Source organism: Mauremys reevesii, linkage group 1 (assembly GCF_016161935.1).
Source record: "Mauremys reevesii isolate NIE-2019 linkage group 1, ASM1616193v1, whole genome shotgun sequence".
Lineage (NCBI taxonomy): Eukaryota > Metazoa > Chordata > Testudines > Geoemydidae > Mauremys > Mauremys reevesii.
In genome coordinates, this window is record NC_052623.1 from 248,863,044 (window position 1) to 248,883,189 (window position 20,146).

The 20,146-nt window shown below is 48.3% G+C and overlaps 1 protein-coding gene across 8 annotated transcripts in view; it reads left to right on the top strand.

The window, feature by feature from the left end:
• Positions 1–20,146, top strand: part of MICAL3 (microtubule associated monooxygenase, calponin and LIM domain containing 3) — a 261,040-nt gene that overhangs the window by 78,357 nt on the left and 162,537 nt on the right. For all 8 annotated transcript variants that reach the window (XM_039545905.1, XM_039545912.1, XM_039545923.1 and 5 more), the window contains exon 3: positions 6,151–6,534. In XM_039545905.1, the coding sequence (XP_039401839.1) occupies positions 6,271–6,534 (264 nt within the window). In that variant the 5' untranslated portion in view covers positions 6,151–6,270. The remainder of the gene's footprint in view (positions 1–6,150; positions 6,535–20,146) is intronic.

The window sequence follows — 20,146 nt, forward strand, 5'->3', positions numbered from 1 at the left end:
GTTTCATGCTATTTACTCTGTACCTTAATTTAGACAACTGTAAAATGGGGTTATTGGTGCTTACCCACACTTTGAAGAATGCTTTGGCTAATGAATGCTACGTAAGTCTCTTGTTCACTACATTAGTTGGGATGTTGGGATTTTTCCCTGCTCCCAGCAAACGTCTCTTGAGGATTTGGGGCAATAGGCAGGGATTCTACCTGTCAAACTGCACATGTTACCTTTGGCATCCCCCTTCTTATGCTTTTAGAGCCTGTTTCATATAGGTGAGTATTGCTCACTTCACCTTATTGGAATATAATGTATGTTGACTGCCACACTCCAAAGATCAGTTTGGTTGGGCATTCCCCCTCTGTGTACTGAGGGAGCACATCCGCCCTCCAGAAGGCATTTTCTTCCTTGAGAAATGAAATTCCTTGGCTATTGTGCCATCAGTGCAGCATACCTTGTGGTGCTTTGAAATGTGGTGACAGTACCAGGACCTGAGGCCCTTAAAGAACAAGAGTCTGGTCTTGATTTTAAAGTGGTAGTTCCACTAGAGTCCTTAATTGCCTGAGAGGAGGATTTCTGCTCTCAGGGGAGCCACCAATCAATGGAACTCAGCATCATTGTACCTTGTGAACGGGTGCTGCACTTGCTGGGTGAAATGATAGATGTCAGGTCATTCGGGCTGGGCTCATTCCTTTCCTCCTGAAGCTGGTTTTGTATTATACCAGCTTTCCACATCTCTTACTATTCCCTTGTGATCTTATAAGGAGAGAAAAAGTGAGCAGATGCATTATATCCGTCTAACTTCTCTCTTTCATTTTTCCTTGAATGGATAAATGCTGCCGCTGGGCAGTCTTGTGTTATGAGCATTTTGTGACTCATTGAAACTGTTTAAAATGAGCCCTGAATTAAAAAATTCGTAACTTCGGTGACTAAGTTGAGCAACTCTTCCTTGCTGCAGATAGCTGAAGGGAATCCTGACTCACCACACGGCCATTTGGGACACTGTTGTTCTAATCTAGGGTGACCAGATGTCCCGATTTTTATAGGGACAGTCCTGATATTTGGGGCTTTTTCTTATATAGATGCCAATTACTCCCTACCCTTGTCCTGATTTTTCACACTTTCTGTCTGGTCACCCTATTCTAATCATACTGTAGAACAGTGGTTCTCAACCAGGGGTCCAGGGCCCCCTGGGGGGAGCCATGAGCAAGTTTCAGGGGGTCTGCCAAGCAGGGCCACTGTTAGACACACTGGGGCCCAGAGCAGAAAGTCTAAGCCCTGCCACACAAGACTGAAGCCCATGGTCCTGAGCCCCACCACCCGGGGTAAAGCAGAAGCCTGAGCAACTCAGCTTCGCGGGGTGCCCTTTGGCGTGGAGCCCTGGGCAACTGCCCTGCTTGCTACCCCTTGCCGGACGTGGCTTTTATATGCAGCAAAACAGTTGTGGCACAGGTGGGCCACGGAGTTTTTATAGCATGTTTTGGGCGGGGGGAGTGCCTCAGAAGGAAAAAGGTTGAGAACCCCTGCTGTAGAAGAAGGCGGCTGTCCATTTGTCTCTGTCCCCACTTAGGTGCACTCTTAATGTAGGAACTTCCGTTGTGGTCACAGGGTAACTAGGTTTGGATGCATTAGATTTTTATCAGTCAGTGTCAGTTAACATTAATTTCATGGTGCGCGCGCGCACACACACACACACAAACCAACAACATTTCTATCCGTAATAATCAAAGTTTACAGCTAGGAAAAGTAAGAAAAATGCTGCTTGAGAATTTGAGAGACTATCATTAAATAACTGTTTGAAAGCCCCATAATTTCATGCACATATGAAAATGTAAATCGATTTAAAAATCAGGAAAAATGCTTAAAAATAAACATAGGTATTACCTGCCAGAATTATGAAAAAAATAAAAATAAAATTCTGCCAAGTCTCGGGATAATGCAGGAGGAAGATGCAAAATAGTATTTTAGTTGAGTTCAGGGAGGTAATTATTGCTACAGTGAATCTAGACAACATCTCAATCCATTTTTCAGACACTTGCAGTGTTTATTTCAAGGCAACTGACACAGTGAATATAGAATCATAAAATCTTAGAAAAGTAGGACTGGAAGGCACCTCAAGAGGTCATCTAGTCCAGCTCCGTGCTCTGAGGTGACACCAAGTATACCTAAACCATCCCTGGTGAACAGGGTAAAAACCTAAGATTCCCTGGATATAGTATAAACTGGCCCAAACATCTCTGTGCAGCCATTTTTGCAGTCACCAGCTTGTACATTCTCTTCCTTTTGAGGTATTTATTTTAAATCTTTTTTTGGGGGGGGGGGGGCGCGGGATGGGCATCAATTTTCTTGAGGTGCAGACTTGCTCCTTGTGAGCAGTTAATATGCACTATTTTCCTTTAGGAAGAGCAGGTTCTTGTTTGGGCAGCTTAGTTCCTATATGGGCTATATCTCTCCCACCCGTGTTCCACCTTGAAGAATACATTCAGAGGAGACAAATGAAAACCAGAATGTTTCAGCCCCTGCTGAACTTTTGGTTAGTTTATTAGAAGACAAACAGATCTAATGTCCAGTATGCTTTCCTGTCTGCTAAATTTTATGGAACGGAGGCAGATTTAAATAACATCTTAAAACATACTGTGCATGATGTTGGCATTCTGCTCTCGGTTGTGGAGGGGAAGCAACAAACATTGCAGCTGCATCTTTGCTCCTCCTATCTCCCTGTTTCTTGTCTGTATAATATGGGGCAAAAATAAGTGGAGTATTTTATAGCTCTAGGTATAGCAATCCATTTTGAATTTTGTTTTACAGCCTGACTGGCCTTGCCCTCCAACCCAAAAGGCTAGTAAATATCCATGTTATTTAGCATGAGTTGGATGTTCTGCAGAGGGGGCCATTTCTTTGATTCAATCTGTAATAAATAAAACAGTCTTGGCATTAAAAGGACCTTTTTGTTGTTTGGAATAACCGTTTTGTACTGGATTATATGAAAGATCTTACCTTGTTCAGAGGTTAAGTTCTGAGAGGTGTCATAGGCTGATGCCTGTAAAGTTCAGAGATTCGGAGCATTCCTATCTTGCCTCTTTTAACGGTTTTTTTTTGTTTGTTTGTTTTTGCTGGTTATGAAATCGCAAGAACCTCAGAAGGGATGAATATTGCTTGGAAGAAAAAAATGTTTGTTCTATCTAACGCTTTCGCAGTCACTTGCATGATCAAACTCCAAAGCACACATCACCTCCAAGACCTCTTCCAACTTGCTAAATTGGACTTAGAGCCAGGATGGGAATGAGTTTTGCAGGCAACCCGTTCTCTTACCATTTGCACATCTGTTCAAATGTTCATGCAACTTTGAAATTAACATTCTGTGGTGACTGTAGGGAGGAAACAGCACCTGGAATCATTCATAGCATGTTTTATTTTTGTTGTTTTCTTTTGTCCTGACGTGAGCAGCAGATCCTGAGCGTACTTGCAACCATGAGTCAATGACAACCTCTTGCTATTGTTGTAAATAGAAACATGAGCCCTGTTCCTGCATGCTCTTCATGGGCTTTGTCTTTCTTTCCCAACACTTCAGTGTAGTAGCCAAGGAATGTGCAGAGCTTCTGAGTCAGCAATCAGCTGCCTCGAGACAAAACATGCAGGATACTGCCGACTTGCAGAAAAGCCAGAGACACATACTTATACCCTGGAAACCTGGCAAATACTTCTTCTGCCTGTCCTTGCCTTGGCTCCTGTAGTCCCTGTGATCTCTGGCTTGTTGCCCTCTGATTTCAGGGGCTTCAATTTTTTTGCATCAAGAATGTAGAAATTGTGGGAGTGGGAGGTAAATGGAAATCCAGTGAAGCTACATGCAGAAAGAACAGCTGAATTTCTTCTTTAAGAATAAGTGGTTTAAATATAGCCCTTTATAAAGTGGAGTGTGAAGAGGAGTCCTGTCCCCGCACCCTCAAATATTTAATACACCACTTTGGTTAAGCTGTGTACAATGAGACAAACCTAGAAGAAGGACATGGCTTGGCAGAGTTTAAACACAAAGAAATAGATTTCTGGAACTGTAGCAGTTTTGGGTTTAACCCACAGGGAGACTCCACTGCAGGATCATTCTGTTGCATTTGTTTGGTGAAATAAAAATAGAGGCAGCATTAAGGAATGAATCATGCGGTGGCTTGGATCTGGGTGCATTAATAATGCTCTATAGACTAATAGACTTCTCTGCGAAATTGCCATTATCTGCAGGGGGTTTATGTACCTTAATCTAGATTATTCATTATTGGGAAGCATTTTGTAAGTGATAGGAAGCCTGGAGATAGCACTTAATGCAAGGATCGCACTGAGTGTTAGGATCTTTGAGTAATGGTGAGTGACAAGTAGACACAACACAAAACAGAAGTTGTACCTTGAATCTTTTAGCTAATTAGGGGGAGGGCTTACAGTCAGCATTACATAGATATAAACGAAGTAAGCAATCCAACATGACAAGCATTATGTTGGAGTGCTTTTTAGCATTCCTCTGGGGTTAGAAGAGGGGCGACATTGTCTCTTTCAAGGCTTAAAGCACAGTGACTTCAACCCCTGGAAAAGTATGCCTTGAGAGCCACAGCCTGGAGAGAATTTTCACTCTTGTGAAATGGGAATTAAGATTAAAAATAAGGAAGATCATCATTTCCATGCCACTTAGTGGCTGTTACTGATATGGCCATAACTACTGGCAGCCAATCAGAGAAACCACTTCAGTGCACTAAAACAGTTGCCCTAATGAAGTCCGAGTTGTGTAAACACGCCGCCATGCTCTGGATTCTGTAGGTGAAAACTTGTTTCTCTCGAACAAAAAAGAATTCTGTGTTGTGTAATGGGGTAGCAGCCTACTCCACCATTCCCAGCACTGAGTATTCACTGTCATGTTGGGGTATTGTGCAATGTGCCCAAACAAACTGCTGCAAAGCTATGACCTATCGAGGCATCGATATGAGCTGCAACGTTTGACTTGGCTTCCTTTCTGGTGAGAATCTGGAAGTTTTTTATCTGAATCCTTAGATGCCTTTTCTGCCCTAGCCTCCGTTTTTTCTTTCAGTAGAAACTGCAAAGCTGCCTTTAATGAGTTCATATAAAATGCTGTACCCCTAAAGGGAAGAGTTTACAGTGATGATAATACAGCATCCAAATCACTCCATCATATCCAGTTCCCAAAAAGCAATTAAGGCCAGAAGAATACCCACAGAGAGGCTAGACAGGGCAAAGTGAATGCCCTAGTGTGATGGAGCAGGTACACTTGGCATCTTTTTCATTCTAGTGATACTGATCTCCTTTGTAAAGCACTGTGAGATCTACTGATGAAATGAGTTAGATATTTTTATTTTTATTTTGTTGTCCTTTTCTTCCTCAGTCATTTGGTTGCCATTTGCTGGTTAAACTTCCTTGGAGTGAAGTAGCCTTGATCACTTTCCTTAGGTCACTCTTTTAACGTCACTGTGTTTGAGGCTTCTTCAGCCCAGTAGCACCATCTTCAGCATGCTATTTCCTCTTCTCCAGGTGCTGTATGTAGAGATGCATGTCTCTTGTTGAATCAAAGAACCAGCATTGATTTTGCTGGTGGAATCTCAACTCTTGCAACTTTTTCTTATGTTGGTGGTGCTGGTGTTCATAAGAGGAGCTAGATGTAAGCACAGCTGTGTTATGGAGGTACCGGTCTCTCCACCGCTATGGTTATGTCTAGCTTTTCATTACAATTAAAAGCCTGATGTTTTTGTTTTGTTTTTTTTGTTTTTGTTTTATTTAAACACTGCCTCCTCCTCCTCTCCCCAACTTCACCAAAATTTATCCAATTCACTTCAGACTTCTGACTATGGAGCACAAAAGGAAAAAAATGTTTGGAAAAACTTGTGTGTGGGAGGGAATCAGACAGAGCATTCATGATTTGATGGTCTTAAAAAAATCAGATGTAGAACTGTTTTCAAACAGTTCTAGTAATTTTTTTTAGAATGTTTGTTTTATCTCCATCAGCTTGGCTGAGACCCTCCAATTGTGTGGTATTCAACTGGCCTCAGTGAGGACCATTGCCTTACTATTTATGGAAAGATTGAACTACTTTAGGTGATCAAAGTTGTAACTCTAGAAACATGAGTAAATGCAAGTTCATTGACATTTCTCTCTGTTACTTTCTAGGTTAATAATGCTTGTGGGCTAGAGGTGGAAGTGACTGGGCAGAGCAACATCAGGAAGGCCACCAGGCTGGTAGAGCACAGCTGACCCCACACCAACTAGGGCAGCTGTTGAGTGGGAAGCATGGAGGAAAGCAGGAATGAGAAGGTGAACCAAGCCCACATTCTCTTCGACAGATTTGTCCAGGCCACAACCTGTAAGGGGACTCTGAAAGCTTTCCAAGAGCTTTGTGACTACCTAGAGCTAAAGCCCAGGGACTATCGTTCTTTCTATCATAAACTCAAGTCCAAGCTCAACTACTGGAAAGCCAAAGCCCTCTGGGCCAAGATAGACAAGAGGGGCAGCCACAAAGACTACAAGAAGGGGAAAGCATGCGCCAACACGAAGGTAAGGAAAATGGGTCTCCAAGGAACTTACGCACCTGAGCCAGTAATGATCTGCCTAACTTGATTCTATGACTTGTCTGCAGAATATGCAAGGGCAGTGACTGGGTGGGGGAAATCTACGGGGAAAGGTTTATAAGGAAAAGGAGTTTCTTCTTTGAATAATTGCACATTCCCATTCCACTGTAGGTCTGAGTGTGCCCTGTGCACAGATGTTGGAAAAATTTCCCCCTCATCGGTACCCGTCAGGGTGGCTGGAGTGCCTTCTGTCGGTGGTATAAGGGGGCAGAGCCACCCCAACCTGCTTCAGTTCCTCCTTACTGGTAGTGACAGTTTTTGGAACAATTGAGGCCTGTTAATTCAAGTGCTTCCCTCACTCCTTTTCTGTATTTAGATCCTGTTTACTAGTTTATTATTTATAGTTAGTGTTAGACAACTTGTAGTGCTAGGTTTCCATTTTTGGTCTATTTGGACCACTTTTTTTATCTTCCCATACCAGAACAGTGCTGCATTCACAAGGGTTTAAGTCTTGCTGGACCTTCACAAAACCCATGCCGGTCAGTGACCCGCACTCAACCTGTTTGAAATGTTTGGGGGAATCCCATATTAGTGACAAATGTCACATTTGCAGGTGATTCAAGCTCCATTAAAAAATAAGGTGGTAAGGCTTGAGTGCTTGCTTATAGAGGCAGCACTGCGACCCCCATCAGAGTTGTCACGCAGAGAGAGCACCTCAGGTACATCTACTTCGGTATGGAATGCTCTGCCAGAGATGTCTGCAGCTTCTTGGGACTGTACTCGAGGACCAAAGGAAAGGTTCAGGCCTTCCTCAGGTTCAGTTCCTCGCTCGGCTGCGTCTGTACTGCAGCCAGACAGAGGCACAAACCTGAAGAAGCATTCAGGGGAGAGACAACCCTCCCGCCCCCCACAGGCAGGCTTGTCACCTCCTAAGAGGAGATCATCATCTTGGGAGCCTGTGCCAGGTCTGAGGCTGTCCCCCTGAAAGGCATTTTCAGAGCCAACAGATGATGCTAATCCCAACAACCCCAGAAGCATATGCAGCCTCAAGAAACGTGCTTAGCCTCACAGTACCGGTATGGCCAGCAGGAAAGGTCCTCAGCTGGTACTGATGCCCATGGTTCATACCTCGCTTCATCCAGATCCTGCAGTGCTGCTACCCAAGCCTCCATAGAAGTCCATGTTTTCTAGAGGAAAGCTTCCCATGATTTCTGTGATACTGCCATGCCCAGGCTCAGGCTACCTCTCACCAGTCACATCTAGATTTGCACCTCTGCTGTCAGAAGCATCTGACTCTTCTTCCTGGGACTTAGAGGTGAGGTCTTCTGTATCCCGCCCAGGACGGGGAACATATCCCCCATCAGAATCGTTGGGACCCTGGGCCATGCAGCAGCCCCAGCACTGGCGTCCTCCTAAGGGTCAATGGCCCAGTCAAGGATGGGTCCCAGGCCCATATCCTTGGCCATTCTGGTGTGTTCCCCCCTCCTAGACCTCCTCTCAGTCATCTCACTTGCTGTCATGGAGAGTGCACCAGAGACATCAGCACAAAAAGCATAATTTTCCCAGTACTGAGACTGGTACCAAGCAGCTAGAAACCACTCACGCCCCCTCCCTGTCGCATGCCACAGACCAACTGCTGCCTCAGATGCCTCTTACTTCCTCATCACCTAGATGAGGCTGTTGAGCCACCACCAGATGACCACCGAGCTCATCAAGGTCTTTTAAAGAGTTGCCTCTGTATTTCGCATTCAGGCAGACGAGATGCACGAAAGCTCTTAAAGGTTAGTGGTCATCCTGGTATCAGTCACCTTAGCCAGGGTGGCTCTACCAGTCAGGCAGATACTCTTCTCTCAGCTTGTTTTGCTGTGGGGGCAAAGAAGAAGATACTTTGTCCCCTCTTAGGGGTATGAACATGTTTATTCTCATCCCCCTTTTTCCCCCCCTCCCTCCAGGTTCTCTTGTGTTGGCTGCTGCCAATGTGTGGGAAAGGTGGGGCCAAAAAGCATCCACACCGAAAGGTAAAGACTCAAAGAAGCTGGATCTGTTTGGTTGCACGCTTTATTCTTCAGGAACCATGAAATTCAGAATTGCAAACCAACATGCTCTCCTGAGTCGATATGACTTCACTCTCTGGAAGAACATTATGAAATTTAAAGACAAGCTACCAGAGGACTAAAGATATGGACCGTGAATTTGGTAGGACCTCTTTGGTCAATTTCATGGTCATAAGATTTTTAAAATAATAAATTTTCATGATTTCAGCTATTTAAATCTGAAATTTCATGGTGTTGTAACTGCAGGGGTCCTGACCCAAAAAGGAGTTGTGGAAGGGTGGGGGTCACGGTACTGCTACCCTTACTTTTACTCTGCTGCTGGCAGCGGCATTATCTTCAGAGCTGGGCAGCTGGAGAGTGGCAGCTGCAGCCCGGGACCCAGCTCTGAAGGCAGAGCCAGTCAGCAGCAGCGCAGATGTCAGGATGGCATGGTATGGTATTGCCACCCTGACTTCTGCACTGCTGCTGGCGGGGTGCTGCCTTCAGAGCTGGGCGCTCGGCCTGCCTCTGCTGCTCTGCAGCCGCCCAGCTCTAAAGTCAGCGCAGAAGTAAGGGTGACAATATCGCGACCCCCCCCTAAAATAACCTGGTGACCCCCTGCAACTCCCTCCTGGGTCAGGACACCCCAATTTAAGAAACCCTATGAGCACGGGCTGGAGGACTCAGGAGGAGCAGGTGCAGCCGTGCAGCCAGCGGCCGGAGAGAAGCGGCACTTTCCCCTTCAAAGCACCGCTTCTCTCCGGCCGGCTTTGAAGGGGAAAGCGCTACTTCTTTCTGGCCACTGGCTGTGTGGCTGCCCCTGCTCCTCCATGGGCCAGAGGACTCGGGTCCGCATTCCGAAAGGGGCTTTAGAGCTGCAGGCCAGGATCCTGGGGCCCCCTTAGCCCAGGACCCTGCAGCCCCTAAAGCCCCTGCGTTCCGGGTGGCCCTGCCTGGCTGGGAGGGACAGCTTCCTTGCTTGCTCGCTTCCTCCCTCCTCTGGCCATGCCCCCCCCTTTTTTTCCCCTCCAGTGGCGCTCCTCCCACCGCGCCCCTCAGTGGATCGTCTTGCGCACCCCCACTTTGGAGACCATTGCTCTAAAGGTCCCACAGACTATCCAGGACCTTAAAGGAAGATAAGATCCCTCCCTCTTTTCAGAGAAAACAGACAAGTTTCAGAGCCTTAAGAATTCCATGGCAACATTCAAATCCCTTGGGATGCATACCCCAGCAGTAAAAAGGAAGCAGCTTCATCCGCAGCAGCCATACAGACACTAGGGGTTTTCTTCCCCAATCCCAAGATCCACTAAGGAAAAAGAGCTGAGATTAAAGAAGATGCCCTCTGCTGCCCTCATCCTGTCCAGCCACTTCATCCAAGCAGGCATTTTGATGGGTTTGTGAAGGGGAGTGTACTAGTCACCATAGCTCCATCTGTTCTCCAGTGTTGGTTTACCAATCACTAAGGCTGCGTGTCTGTCATGGAGCTCACGGAAGTCACGGATTCTGTGATTTTCCACAACCTCCATGACTTCTGCAGTGGCCAGTGTGGCTCTCCCCAGGGCCACCCAAGCAGCTGGCCTTGGGGACAGCAAACCAGCTGCTGCTGGAACGGCCCCACAGCCAGCCACTCACACAGCCCCGGGGCCAGCTGCACTGGCTGCTGCAGGGGCAACCCCCGGCTGCTGGCCCCGAGGACCGCCTGAGCAGCAGCTGATGTGGCTGGCCCCAGAGACCACCTGAGCAGTGGTCTGGGGCTGGCTGCTGGCCCCAGGGCCTGCTCAAGCAGTGGCCAGTGAGGCTGGCCCTGGGAACCTCTTGAGCTTGTCCGGGGATGGCTAGAGCAATGGCCCCAGGAACAGCTGCACCAGCTGCTGTTCGGTGGCCGCTGGCCCCAGAGATGGCCTGAGCAGCAGCCGGTGGGAATGGCCCCGGGCCCTCCCCATCCAAGATTTAGTCAGAGGTATTTACAGTAAAGGTAATGGACAGGTCATGAGCTGTGATTTTTCTGTTTATTGCCTGTGATCTGCCCATGACTTTTACTAAAACTACCCATGACTAAAGTGTAGTCTTACCAATCGCTTATCGCACTTCCTAGGTATTTGGACCCACATAACTTCAGGCCGGCGATGGGTCTTAAGCATGGTGGAATTGGGGTATGCCATCCAGTTCAGTTCTACCCCCTCCCCCTGCACCCTCTCTTCCCTGTCCCTCTTCAGGAATCACTCTCATGAGATTGCCCTTCAATGGGAGGTCTTATCACTTCTTCAGGCAAGAGCCATAGAGGAAGTTCCATTGTACCTTGGGGGGAAAAGCTTCTGTTCTTGCTATTTCTTGATTCCCCCTCCCCGCTCCCAAAGACAAAAGGGGTCTCAGACCTATATTAGACCTAAGGTAGTTAAACGAATTCCTGAAGAAAATAAAATTCCAGATTGTTACCCTAGCTTCCGTTATTTCTTCCCTGGAGCAGGGGGATTTGGATGCTTACTTCCATGTCACAATACATCACAACCATCAGAAGTATCTCGGATTCATGGTGAATGGCTGCTACGGTATTATCAGTTCATAGTGCTTCTGTTTGGTCTGTCAGCTGCTCCTCGAGTAGTCATGAAGTGTTGTAGCAGCTCACCTAAGAAAATTAGACGTCCCTGTATTCCTGTACTTGGATGACTGGTTGATCAGAGGTCAGTCCAAGGCTCAAGTTCTATCCAGAATATCAACTGTCCTGTCCATGTTTGATGCACTGGGGCTTCTCGTAAATAGAGACAAATCAATTCTAAAACCAGGACAGACCATAAAATTCCCCAGGGCAGTCTCAGACTCCATGAACTCCAAGGCCTTTCTGCCACAAGCCAGGTTTGAAACGTTCAGGGACTTAGTGTTGCAAATGAGAGCATTCCCTCGCACAATAGTATGCAGCTGCCTCAATCCCCTTGGTCACATGGCAGTATGTAGTTCATCACGCCAGATTACACCTCAGAAAGCTGCAAGCATGGCTTGCATCAGTTTATGCTCCGATTTAGATAAACTGGTTTGAGTGCCAACATTAATTTTGTCATCTCTCAGCTGGTGGAGGAAACCTCAGCTGGTGGGAGTTCCCTTACTCCCCCTCACTACCAAACCGCACTCTAGTCACAGATGTGACTTTTCTGAGCTGGGGAGCTCATGGACGGTCCCTGGAGACTTAAGGTCTTTGATTGTCTCAAGATTTAGAGACTCTCTAAATGTCAGGGAGTTAAGAGCGGTATGTCTAGTCTGCTTGGCCTTCCACCCCCCACATAGTTGGGGGAAAAAAATGTTAATTCTGACAGTTTGGTGACCATGTTTTACATAAACAAATAAAAAGGGCATGATTGAACCAACTGAGCCAGGAGGCAGTTTGCCTCTGGGACTTATGTATAACCAACTCAATTAATCTCAGAGCTGCATATTTTCCAGAGAAACTGAGCACATTAGCGGATCAGCTGAGCAGATCCATCTCCGATTACCAAGAGTGGTCATTACGTCCAGACGTGGCTAGGTCCATCTTCCAACTGTGGGGGACTCCCCAGGTGGACCTGTTTTCAACAAAAACCAACAAAAAATATTAGTTTCCTCCCTGAGGAGGACTCAGCCCAGGCTTGCTGACAGATGCCTTTCTCCTATCCTGGAAGAAATCTCTCCTATACTCTTTCCCTCCAATTCTTTTTGTCTTCCCAGAGTCATTTTCAAAGTGAAACAAGAACATGCTCGCCTCATATAGCACCGGTGTGACCTCATCAGCACTGAGTTGACCCTGCTCTCCTTGTCTGTCGAGCCTCCCGTCTCTCCTGTTGGATCCAGATGTAATTTCCGAGGACCATGGATGTCTGCTCCAACCCAACCTCCGAGCTCTCTGTCTGTCAGCGTGGATGCTTCATGGCTGACATGCTTTGAGAAATCCTGCTTAAAGGACATTCAGAAACACTTTCTGAATAGCAAAAACCCCTCAACTAGGAATACTTACCTGGCTAAGTGGAAGTGCTTCTCCACCTGGTCTCTTGCGGAAGGTGTATCTCCAGAGGAGGCACCCTTGGGCCTTCTGCTGGACTATCTGCTAATTCTAAAACAGTGTTTGGCTATTAGCTCTATAAGAGTGCATCTCAGCAGCTATTTCAGCCTTCCATTTCTTGATGGTTGATAGAGCTCTTCTTTTCAAACCCCATTGTCACCCAGTTCCTAAAGGGCTTGGTCCGATTATACCCACATGTGTGAGATGCCATCCCTCCTTGAGATCTGAGCTTAGTTCTAGAAAAATTGAAGGGACCTCCCTTTGAGCCATGGGGAACTTGCTCCCTCCTTCGCTTTTCCATGAAGGTAGCATTTGTAGTGGCAATTACTTCAGCTAGAAGAGTGGGCAATTTGAGAGTTCCGGAGTCGTAGCCCACTTACACATTTTTCCATAAGGATAAAGTTTATCTCTGCCCTCACCCTACGTTGCTTACAAAACTAGTCCCTTATTTTCATGTTAACCAAGCAATCTACTTGCCCATGTTCTGTCTGAAACTGCATGCACATAGGGTCTTCATTCCACACTTTTGCTTCTCATTATGCCGTTTCCTATCAGTCCAGAGACAATGGCAGTTTCGGACAGGTTGTCGTACTATCTCTGTTCTGGTAGACACCAAACCCACTTTCATGCATGTTTTCTTCTGAGTCACCTAAAGTGGAATGGACCTGTGCAATCACTTGAAGAAGAAACTGGTAACCTACCTATCTGTAACTGTTATTCTTCGAGATGTGATGCACATGTCCATTCCACAACCCACTCTCCTTCCCCTCTTTATCGGAGTCTGTCTGGTATGAAGGAACTGAGTGAGGGTTGAAGGTTGGCTTCGTCCTCTTATACCAGCACACAGTAGCATGTGGCAGCTGAGGACTCCAGCCATCTCGGCAGGTACCACTGAGATGAGAAAAGTGCATGAGGCGTGCGTGCACCTACAGAGGAACAGATATGTGCAACATGTCTCGAAGAATAACAGTTACGGAAAGGTAGGTAACTGTTTGTTTTATGCCATCACTCAGTATGGTGACGGACCAAGAGAATTTTACAGTTCTACATCTATGTTCTTACAATTCTACATTACAGCACATACCAACCTTTTAAGATGAATTACTTACAGTGAGGAGTTTCTGCTCTAAGTCTGAACAGAATTCATTAAACAGAGTTGTAAGGAAGAGAAAACCACATGCTGTGCTGTTTTTCCTCTAGCAATTAAGCTCACACACTGCAGTTGTTTGGTTATCTGCATAGAATAATTTTTCAGTAATTATACATTTAAATATACTCGTGAATTATTTTTTGGTAATAATTTCTTTTTAAAAGGAAGGTGAGAGAGAGGAGTATGATACAATTAAGAAACTCCAGAAATTAGAATGGGAGTATGTCTTCCTTCTCCCACCAAGAGTGAGATGTTGTTCATTGCTATATATTCACCTTCCCTGAGGAAGCAAATGTCTTGATTAATTACTGTATTACAGAAACTGAAATGAAAGTAATTTCTGTTAATGTGCAGTCAGTGACCTGTAATCTAGATGACTGAATTTTAATCCCCACTTGGATATTAGAAGGTTATTTTAGTTTCTTCCTTGTTTTTTTATTTGATTCTGTTTTTTATAGGGTTAGTAACTAAAGGCTACAGTATTAAATATTTACTGCTAATGTTATGTTCTTGAAGACCTATGGACAGCTTTCTAAGATTTGCTACATGCCTTTAAAGAGAGAGCCCGTGTTGGGCTGTTTGTGTGTAGAGAAATGCAATGCAGATATGAGTTTTTACTTTTACCTAGTTTCTCTAATGCTGTTTATTACTTGTCTCAGATTCTGGTTGAATTTTTGAATTAAGACTTTTTTATGACATCTGAGAAATGACCATAGTTGTATTATGAATAGTGCTCAAGTGAGAGTTGAGTCTATTTGACTTAACGAAAGCTTACGTTAGTTGTTCACTTTTATAATTTTTTATATTCCCGATTTTAAACACAGTTTGCAGACTACTAGTTAAAACACACACACACACACACACACACACACACACACACGGAAAAAACCTACACTGAAGTTTCCCTTAAGGGCTAAGATTTTACATATGTTAAGTCAGGACATTTATCTATCATTTCTACAATAACTTCAGTTCTGTCATATTGTGTATACACACTAGACCAATTTGTGGGAAGGTTTCAGACCATCCAAACTGGGGTGAAATTGAGGGGCTGAAGTAATCAGAAGCCTTGGTGCTGTGAAACTGGAGAGGGGTGCTAATCCTGTGAATCTCAGCTTTAGCTCTGCAGTCTTAAGAGCTGTGTTGGACTGAAGCCCAAAACTCTGCAAGTGTGAGAGTCCGGTCATTGCAGAATGTTGCCTATATGCAGCTAACCAGAAAATTAGGGTTATAGAGTATTAAAGCAGAAGAGTTGCGCACGGTGTTTTGCTCAAACTTGAACACACACACTGTGGCATAAGCATTAAAAATGTAATGTTATGGGGTTATTTCACTGTGGGAACCACTGCTTGGAATGTCTTTACTCTTGTTCCTGAAAAATCTCAGCTACAGGGTGTTTTTGAGGGGGAAGTTGGGTATAATGCGCACAGCTGTTGCGGCTATTGATCCTAATTCCCACCTCAAGTTTAGAACTTGTCACTGTCTCCAATTGTAGAGCTTCAGCTAAATTACTGTTGGCACCTCCTTATAAATCCAATACATAGCGCTTTGAGTTCTGAACATTCTTACAGGCGAGCCAGTTTTTGCATGAGGGCTTGACCTGGAAAGGGGTTGGAAGTGTGAGGAAGAGAGAGGATCAGTTTAAAAATAATTGCTTAAATATCTGTGGGATCTCTGAATGACTCTTAGCTTAGTAGTAATATTTTCTTCTTCGAGTGATTGCTCATATGCATTCCAGTTAGGTGTGTGCGCGCCGCGTGCACGTTCGTCGGAAGATTTTTACCCTAGCAACACTCGGTGGGTCGGCTGGGCGCCCCCTGGAGTGGCGCCGCTATGGCCGACCCATCCGCCCCTCAGTTTTTTCCTGCCGACCCATCCGCCCCTCAGTTCCTTCTTACCGCCCGTGTCGGTCGTTGGAACAGTGGAGCGCAGCTTAGCTGACCTCCACTTCCCTAGCTACTCGTAGTTTCTCTCGTTAATTATAGTTCAGATTTATATAGTTGTAGTTAACTTTATTCGTTTGTAGTATAGTTAATGTATTTAATTTACAGGGGTTCGGGGATTATCCCCTTCCCCGCACCCGGTGCCAGGTACGATGCCCGGTCCACAGGGTTTTACAATGCTCGGCCGGCCACAAGCCGATGCCGACAAGAGATCCTCTCCTAAGTGCCTCGAGGAATCTCACCTAACTGATAAGTGCCGCATTTGTGAGGCCTTTAATCCGAGAACAAAGTGGAGCAGGACTTTCGTCTCAAGCAGCTCCTGAGGGAGGCAGCTCTTGCTCCTCCGCTCTCGGCACCGAGCGCTGGTTAGTCTTCAAGGAGCGCTCCCTCGGCACCGGATCACCGGTACCGCCAAGGCCTCCCGGCACCGGCCGTCGCCGGCACCGACGTCCACTCGGCACGGATCCCTCTCCTGGAGGATGAAGAGGCACAGGACTCCTGCTGCGTCCGAGCCGCCTGCTCCGCAGCCCGAGCGCTTTGCTAAGTCGGATCGCCCGGCACGGATATCTGCCGTGGCACCGACAATATCGGCACCGTCGCCTCCGGCCACGCAAGAGCCGTCGAGTCCGGTGCTGGAACGCTCCCCGGTACAAGCCGTGGTTGAGCTCGCTATTAAGCTGCGTCAGAGCCGCCTGCTCCGCAGCCCGAGTGCTATACTAAGTCGGACCGGCTCCAATACCTGCCGTGGCACCGACAATACCGGCACCGTCGACCCCGGCCACGCAAGAGCCGTCGAGTCCGGTGCCTGAAAGCTCCCCAGCGCAAGCTGTGGTCGAGCTCACTATTCCCTCCACGCCGGAGACAGTTTCCACGGCGAGGGAGCTGATTGCAATGACGGCGTCTGCGCTGCCTCAACCCCCGGCACCGCCGGGGCGGGTTATATAGTCGATCGGCAAGCCTGCCTTGATCAGACCACCCTCCGTCGGCACCGCAGAGCGGCACCGTTCACGATCGCGGTTCCGCAGACGTTCTCGGTCCCGTCACCGATCGAGGTCCCGACGCCGCTCACAGTCTCGGCACCGTTCTCCATTTCGGTACCAGTAGTACTCGCGGCACCGGTCAGCGTCCCGTTCGCCGGCCCGGTACACTCAGCACCAATCCAGCACCCGGCATGGCTCCAGGCACCGGGACTCCCGTAGCCACTCCCGACATCGAGCCTCGCGATCTCGGTCGACCGCCCGGCACCGCTCCGGTGGCAGGTCCCGTTCTCGGTACCGGTATGCCTCCCGGTACCGATCCCCGGTGCCGCGTCGAGCGACGTCAGAGAGGGAGACTCTACCAAGGGCTTTTCGGCTCCTCCAGGGCCATCCAGCCACATATCAGTCGTCCCGTGCGGACACTTCATATGCGCAGTACTCTGTTTTCCGATGTGCCCTCCAGAGTCTTCCAGCAGACCTATCAGTGGTCGTTCGGGTCACCTTGGGCGTACTACCACACCAGAGGCGTACCAGTGATCCCATCTCGCTCTGTTCCGTCGGAGCTCTGGGTGCCAGAGGCGACAATTAGCCGTCCCCCTCCGACCGGTACGGAGCAAGCCCCGGTTCAACCGGGCTCCCAGATACCGCCGGATCAGGAGGTCGTCCAGGAGCGCGAGCCCCACAGGACCCGCTTGTCCCTGGCCTTTCTTCTTCCTCCTCCCCGGATGAGGCGGGGGCAGGAACATACTCCTCGGGCCCTCCTCTAATCAAAACGCAAGTACATGGTATCCTCCAGGGGGTACGAGTACCTATATGTACATCTCCCCCCGCCCTGCTCCCTTGTTGCCCAGTCCCTCAATGGGACGGAACGCCATGGCCAGCAGGCACCAGCCCCTAAATCCAAGGAGGCTAGGCGAATGGTCTTACTGGGCCGTAAGATGTACTCGGTGGGGGCCCTGCAACTTCGCGTAGCAAACTAGCAAGCCCTGCTTAGCCGCTACTATGGGTGGCGGTGGGCAAATTTACAGAGTCGGTTCTTCAGAACTCCCGTCAAGAGTTCGATGCCCTCCTGGAGCAAAGGAAGAAGCTGGCGAGAGCTTCCCTCCAGGCCTCGTTGGATGCAGCTGACTCTGCTGCCACGACTCTGGCCTCGGGTGTTGCCACGAGGCGCATTTCATGGCTCCAGTTATCGAGCCTTCCCTCGCAGCTGCTGCACACTATACAGGACTTGCCCTTCAATGGCAAAGGCCTGTTCTCGGGGGGGGAAACTGGCCCTAGGCTGCAAAGCCTAAAGGGCAGCAGGGTCACTTTGCGCTTTCTCTCGGCATGCACATGCCGGTGCTTCAGCGCCGACCTTTCCGTCCCCAGCCTCACCGCTCTTACCCTGCGCCTAGACAAAGACAGGACTTTGCCAGCGGGCGTGGCTTACACGGTCGTAGGCGTCAATCAGGACACCAAAGGAGCCAAAACTAGGGTGGTTCTAACCACCAATGGGGCAAAAGCCTACCCATCCTCGTTCCTCTTAAGGACCCCTCTCACAAGCGATTCCTCTTGCAAGAGGTGCGGGCGCTCCTCTTCATCGGAGCTATAGAGGAGGTACCTAAGGACGACAGGGGCAAAGGGTTCTACTCCCACTAATTCCTAATCCCCTAGGCGAAGGGAGGTCTCAGACCTATCCTAGACCTGCGGGAACTCAACAAGTTCACGATACAGCTAAGTTCCGCATGGTACCCAGGGGGACAGTCATCCCATCCTTGGATCCCGGAGACTGGTATGCCGCCCTCGACATGAAGGGCACGTATTTTCACGTCACCATTTCTCCTCCAAACTCCACCAGAGAGGTCCTTTGGGGCCATCTGCCCTCAGAAGGATTCTTCTCCTCCACTCAGAAGGTACCCCCGGTTTGGGGCCTACTGTCGTCATTTCCAGTATACGGCCCTCCCGGTTGGCCTCTATACAGCCCAAGTGTATTCAAAGTGCATGGGGGTAGTCGCTGCCTCTCTTCGCCACCGTCGGATACACATTCTCCGTATCTAGACGATTGGCTCATTCGAGGGACCACCGAGTCCAAGTTACCAGTCATGTGGTCATCGACACGAACCTATTCCTGTGTCTAGGCCTGATGATCGGTAGAAAAATCCACTCTGATTCCCACACAGGGAATAGATTTCATTGGGGCCATCCTGGACTCCAGTCTCGCCAGAGCCTGCTTACCTCAGCCTTGGTTTCAGGCGATGGTAACAATTGTACAAGGTCTACGGACCTTCCCGACAACTTTGGCTCGCACTTGCCTAGGTTTCCTGAGTCACATGGCTGTCTGCACGTTTGTAACCAAACATGCCAGGCTTCGCCTCCGTCCACTTCAATCGTGGCTCACCTTGGTGTACCACCCGGGCAGAGATAGCATACTCATGGTCGTCTCGTTCCCCCCGAGCATCCTAGGCTCCCTTGACCGGGATTCAATGCCCTCCCTGGTGTATCCAGGGATGCTGTTCCATTCACCCCTCGGGGTCCCTCATGACAGACACCCCATCTCTCGGCTGGGTGCTCACCTGGGTCAGTTTCGCTCTCATGGCCTCCAGTCGGCTCAAGAGCTGGCCTTACACATCAGTGTCCGAGAGCTGAGAGCAGTCTGCCTTGTATACCAGGCGTTTCAGCTGGCGGATCGCCTCAGCAGATCCTTCCTGTCTCACAAGTGGTCGTTTCCTCCGGACGTTATCCATTCCGTTTTCCGGAAGTGGGACTTTCCCCGCACAGCCCTCTTCGCTCTCGCGAGAACGAAAAGAGAGAGAAGTTCTCCTCATTCCAAGGCCTCTCCCTAGGCTCGATCTTGGAGGTTTTTTCTGATGCTGTGGATGAGCCATCTGCTGTACACTTTTTTCCACTGTTCCCGCTGGTTCACAGGGTCCTGCTAAAACTCCGCAGGGACAGAGCGCACCTGATCATGATCGCTCCAGCGTAACCCAGGCAGCACTGGTATACCACGTTGCTACACCTGTCGGTAGCCAACCCTATTCCCCTGCCTCTTTATCCAGACCCCATGACACGGAATCACGGCAAGCTTCACCACCCAGACTGGTAATCCCTGCACCTCACAGCATGGCTGCTGCATGGCTAAACCGCTCCGAGTTACGTTGTTCTACCTCGGTTCTACAGGATTCTCCTGGGTGGTAGGAAATCTTCCACTCGGTTAACGTATCTGGCCAAGTGGAAGCGTTTCTCCTGCTGCTACGAAACACCCAATGTTTCTCCCGCCGAGGTCCCGATCCATTCCATCTTGGCCTACCTCTGGTCTCTCAAACAGCGATCATCATTAAGGGTACACTTGGCAGCCATCTCTACCTTCCACCCAGCAGAGAGTGGCCGCTCCGTATTCTTACACCTTGTGGTTTCCAGGTTCCTCAAGGGCTTGGAGCGTTTATAACTCCCTCAGTTGGCCCCGCCAAAACCTGGGTCTTCAACCTGGTT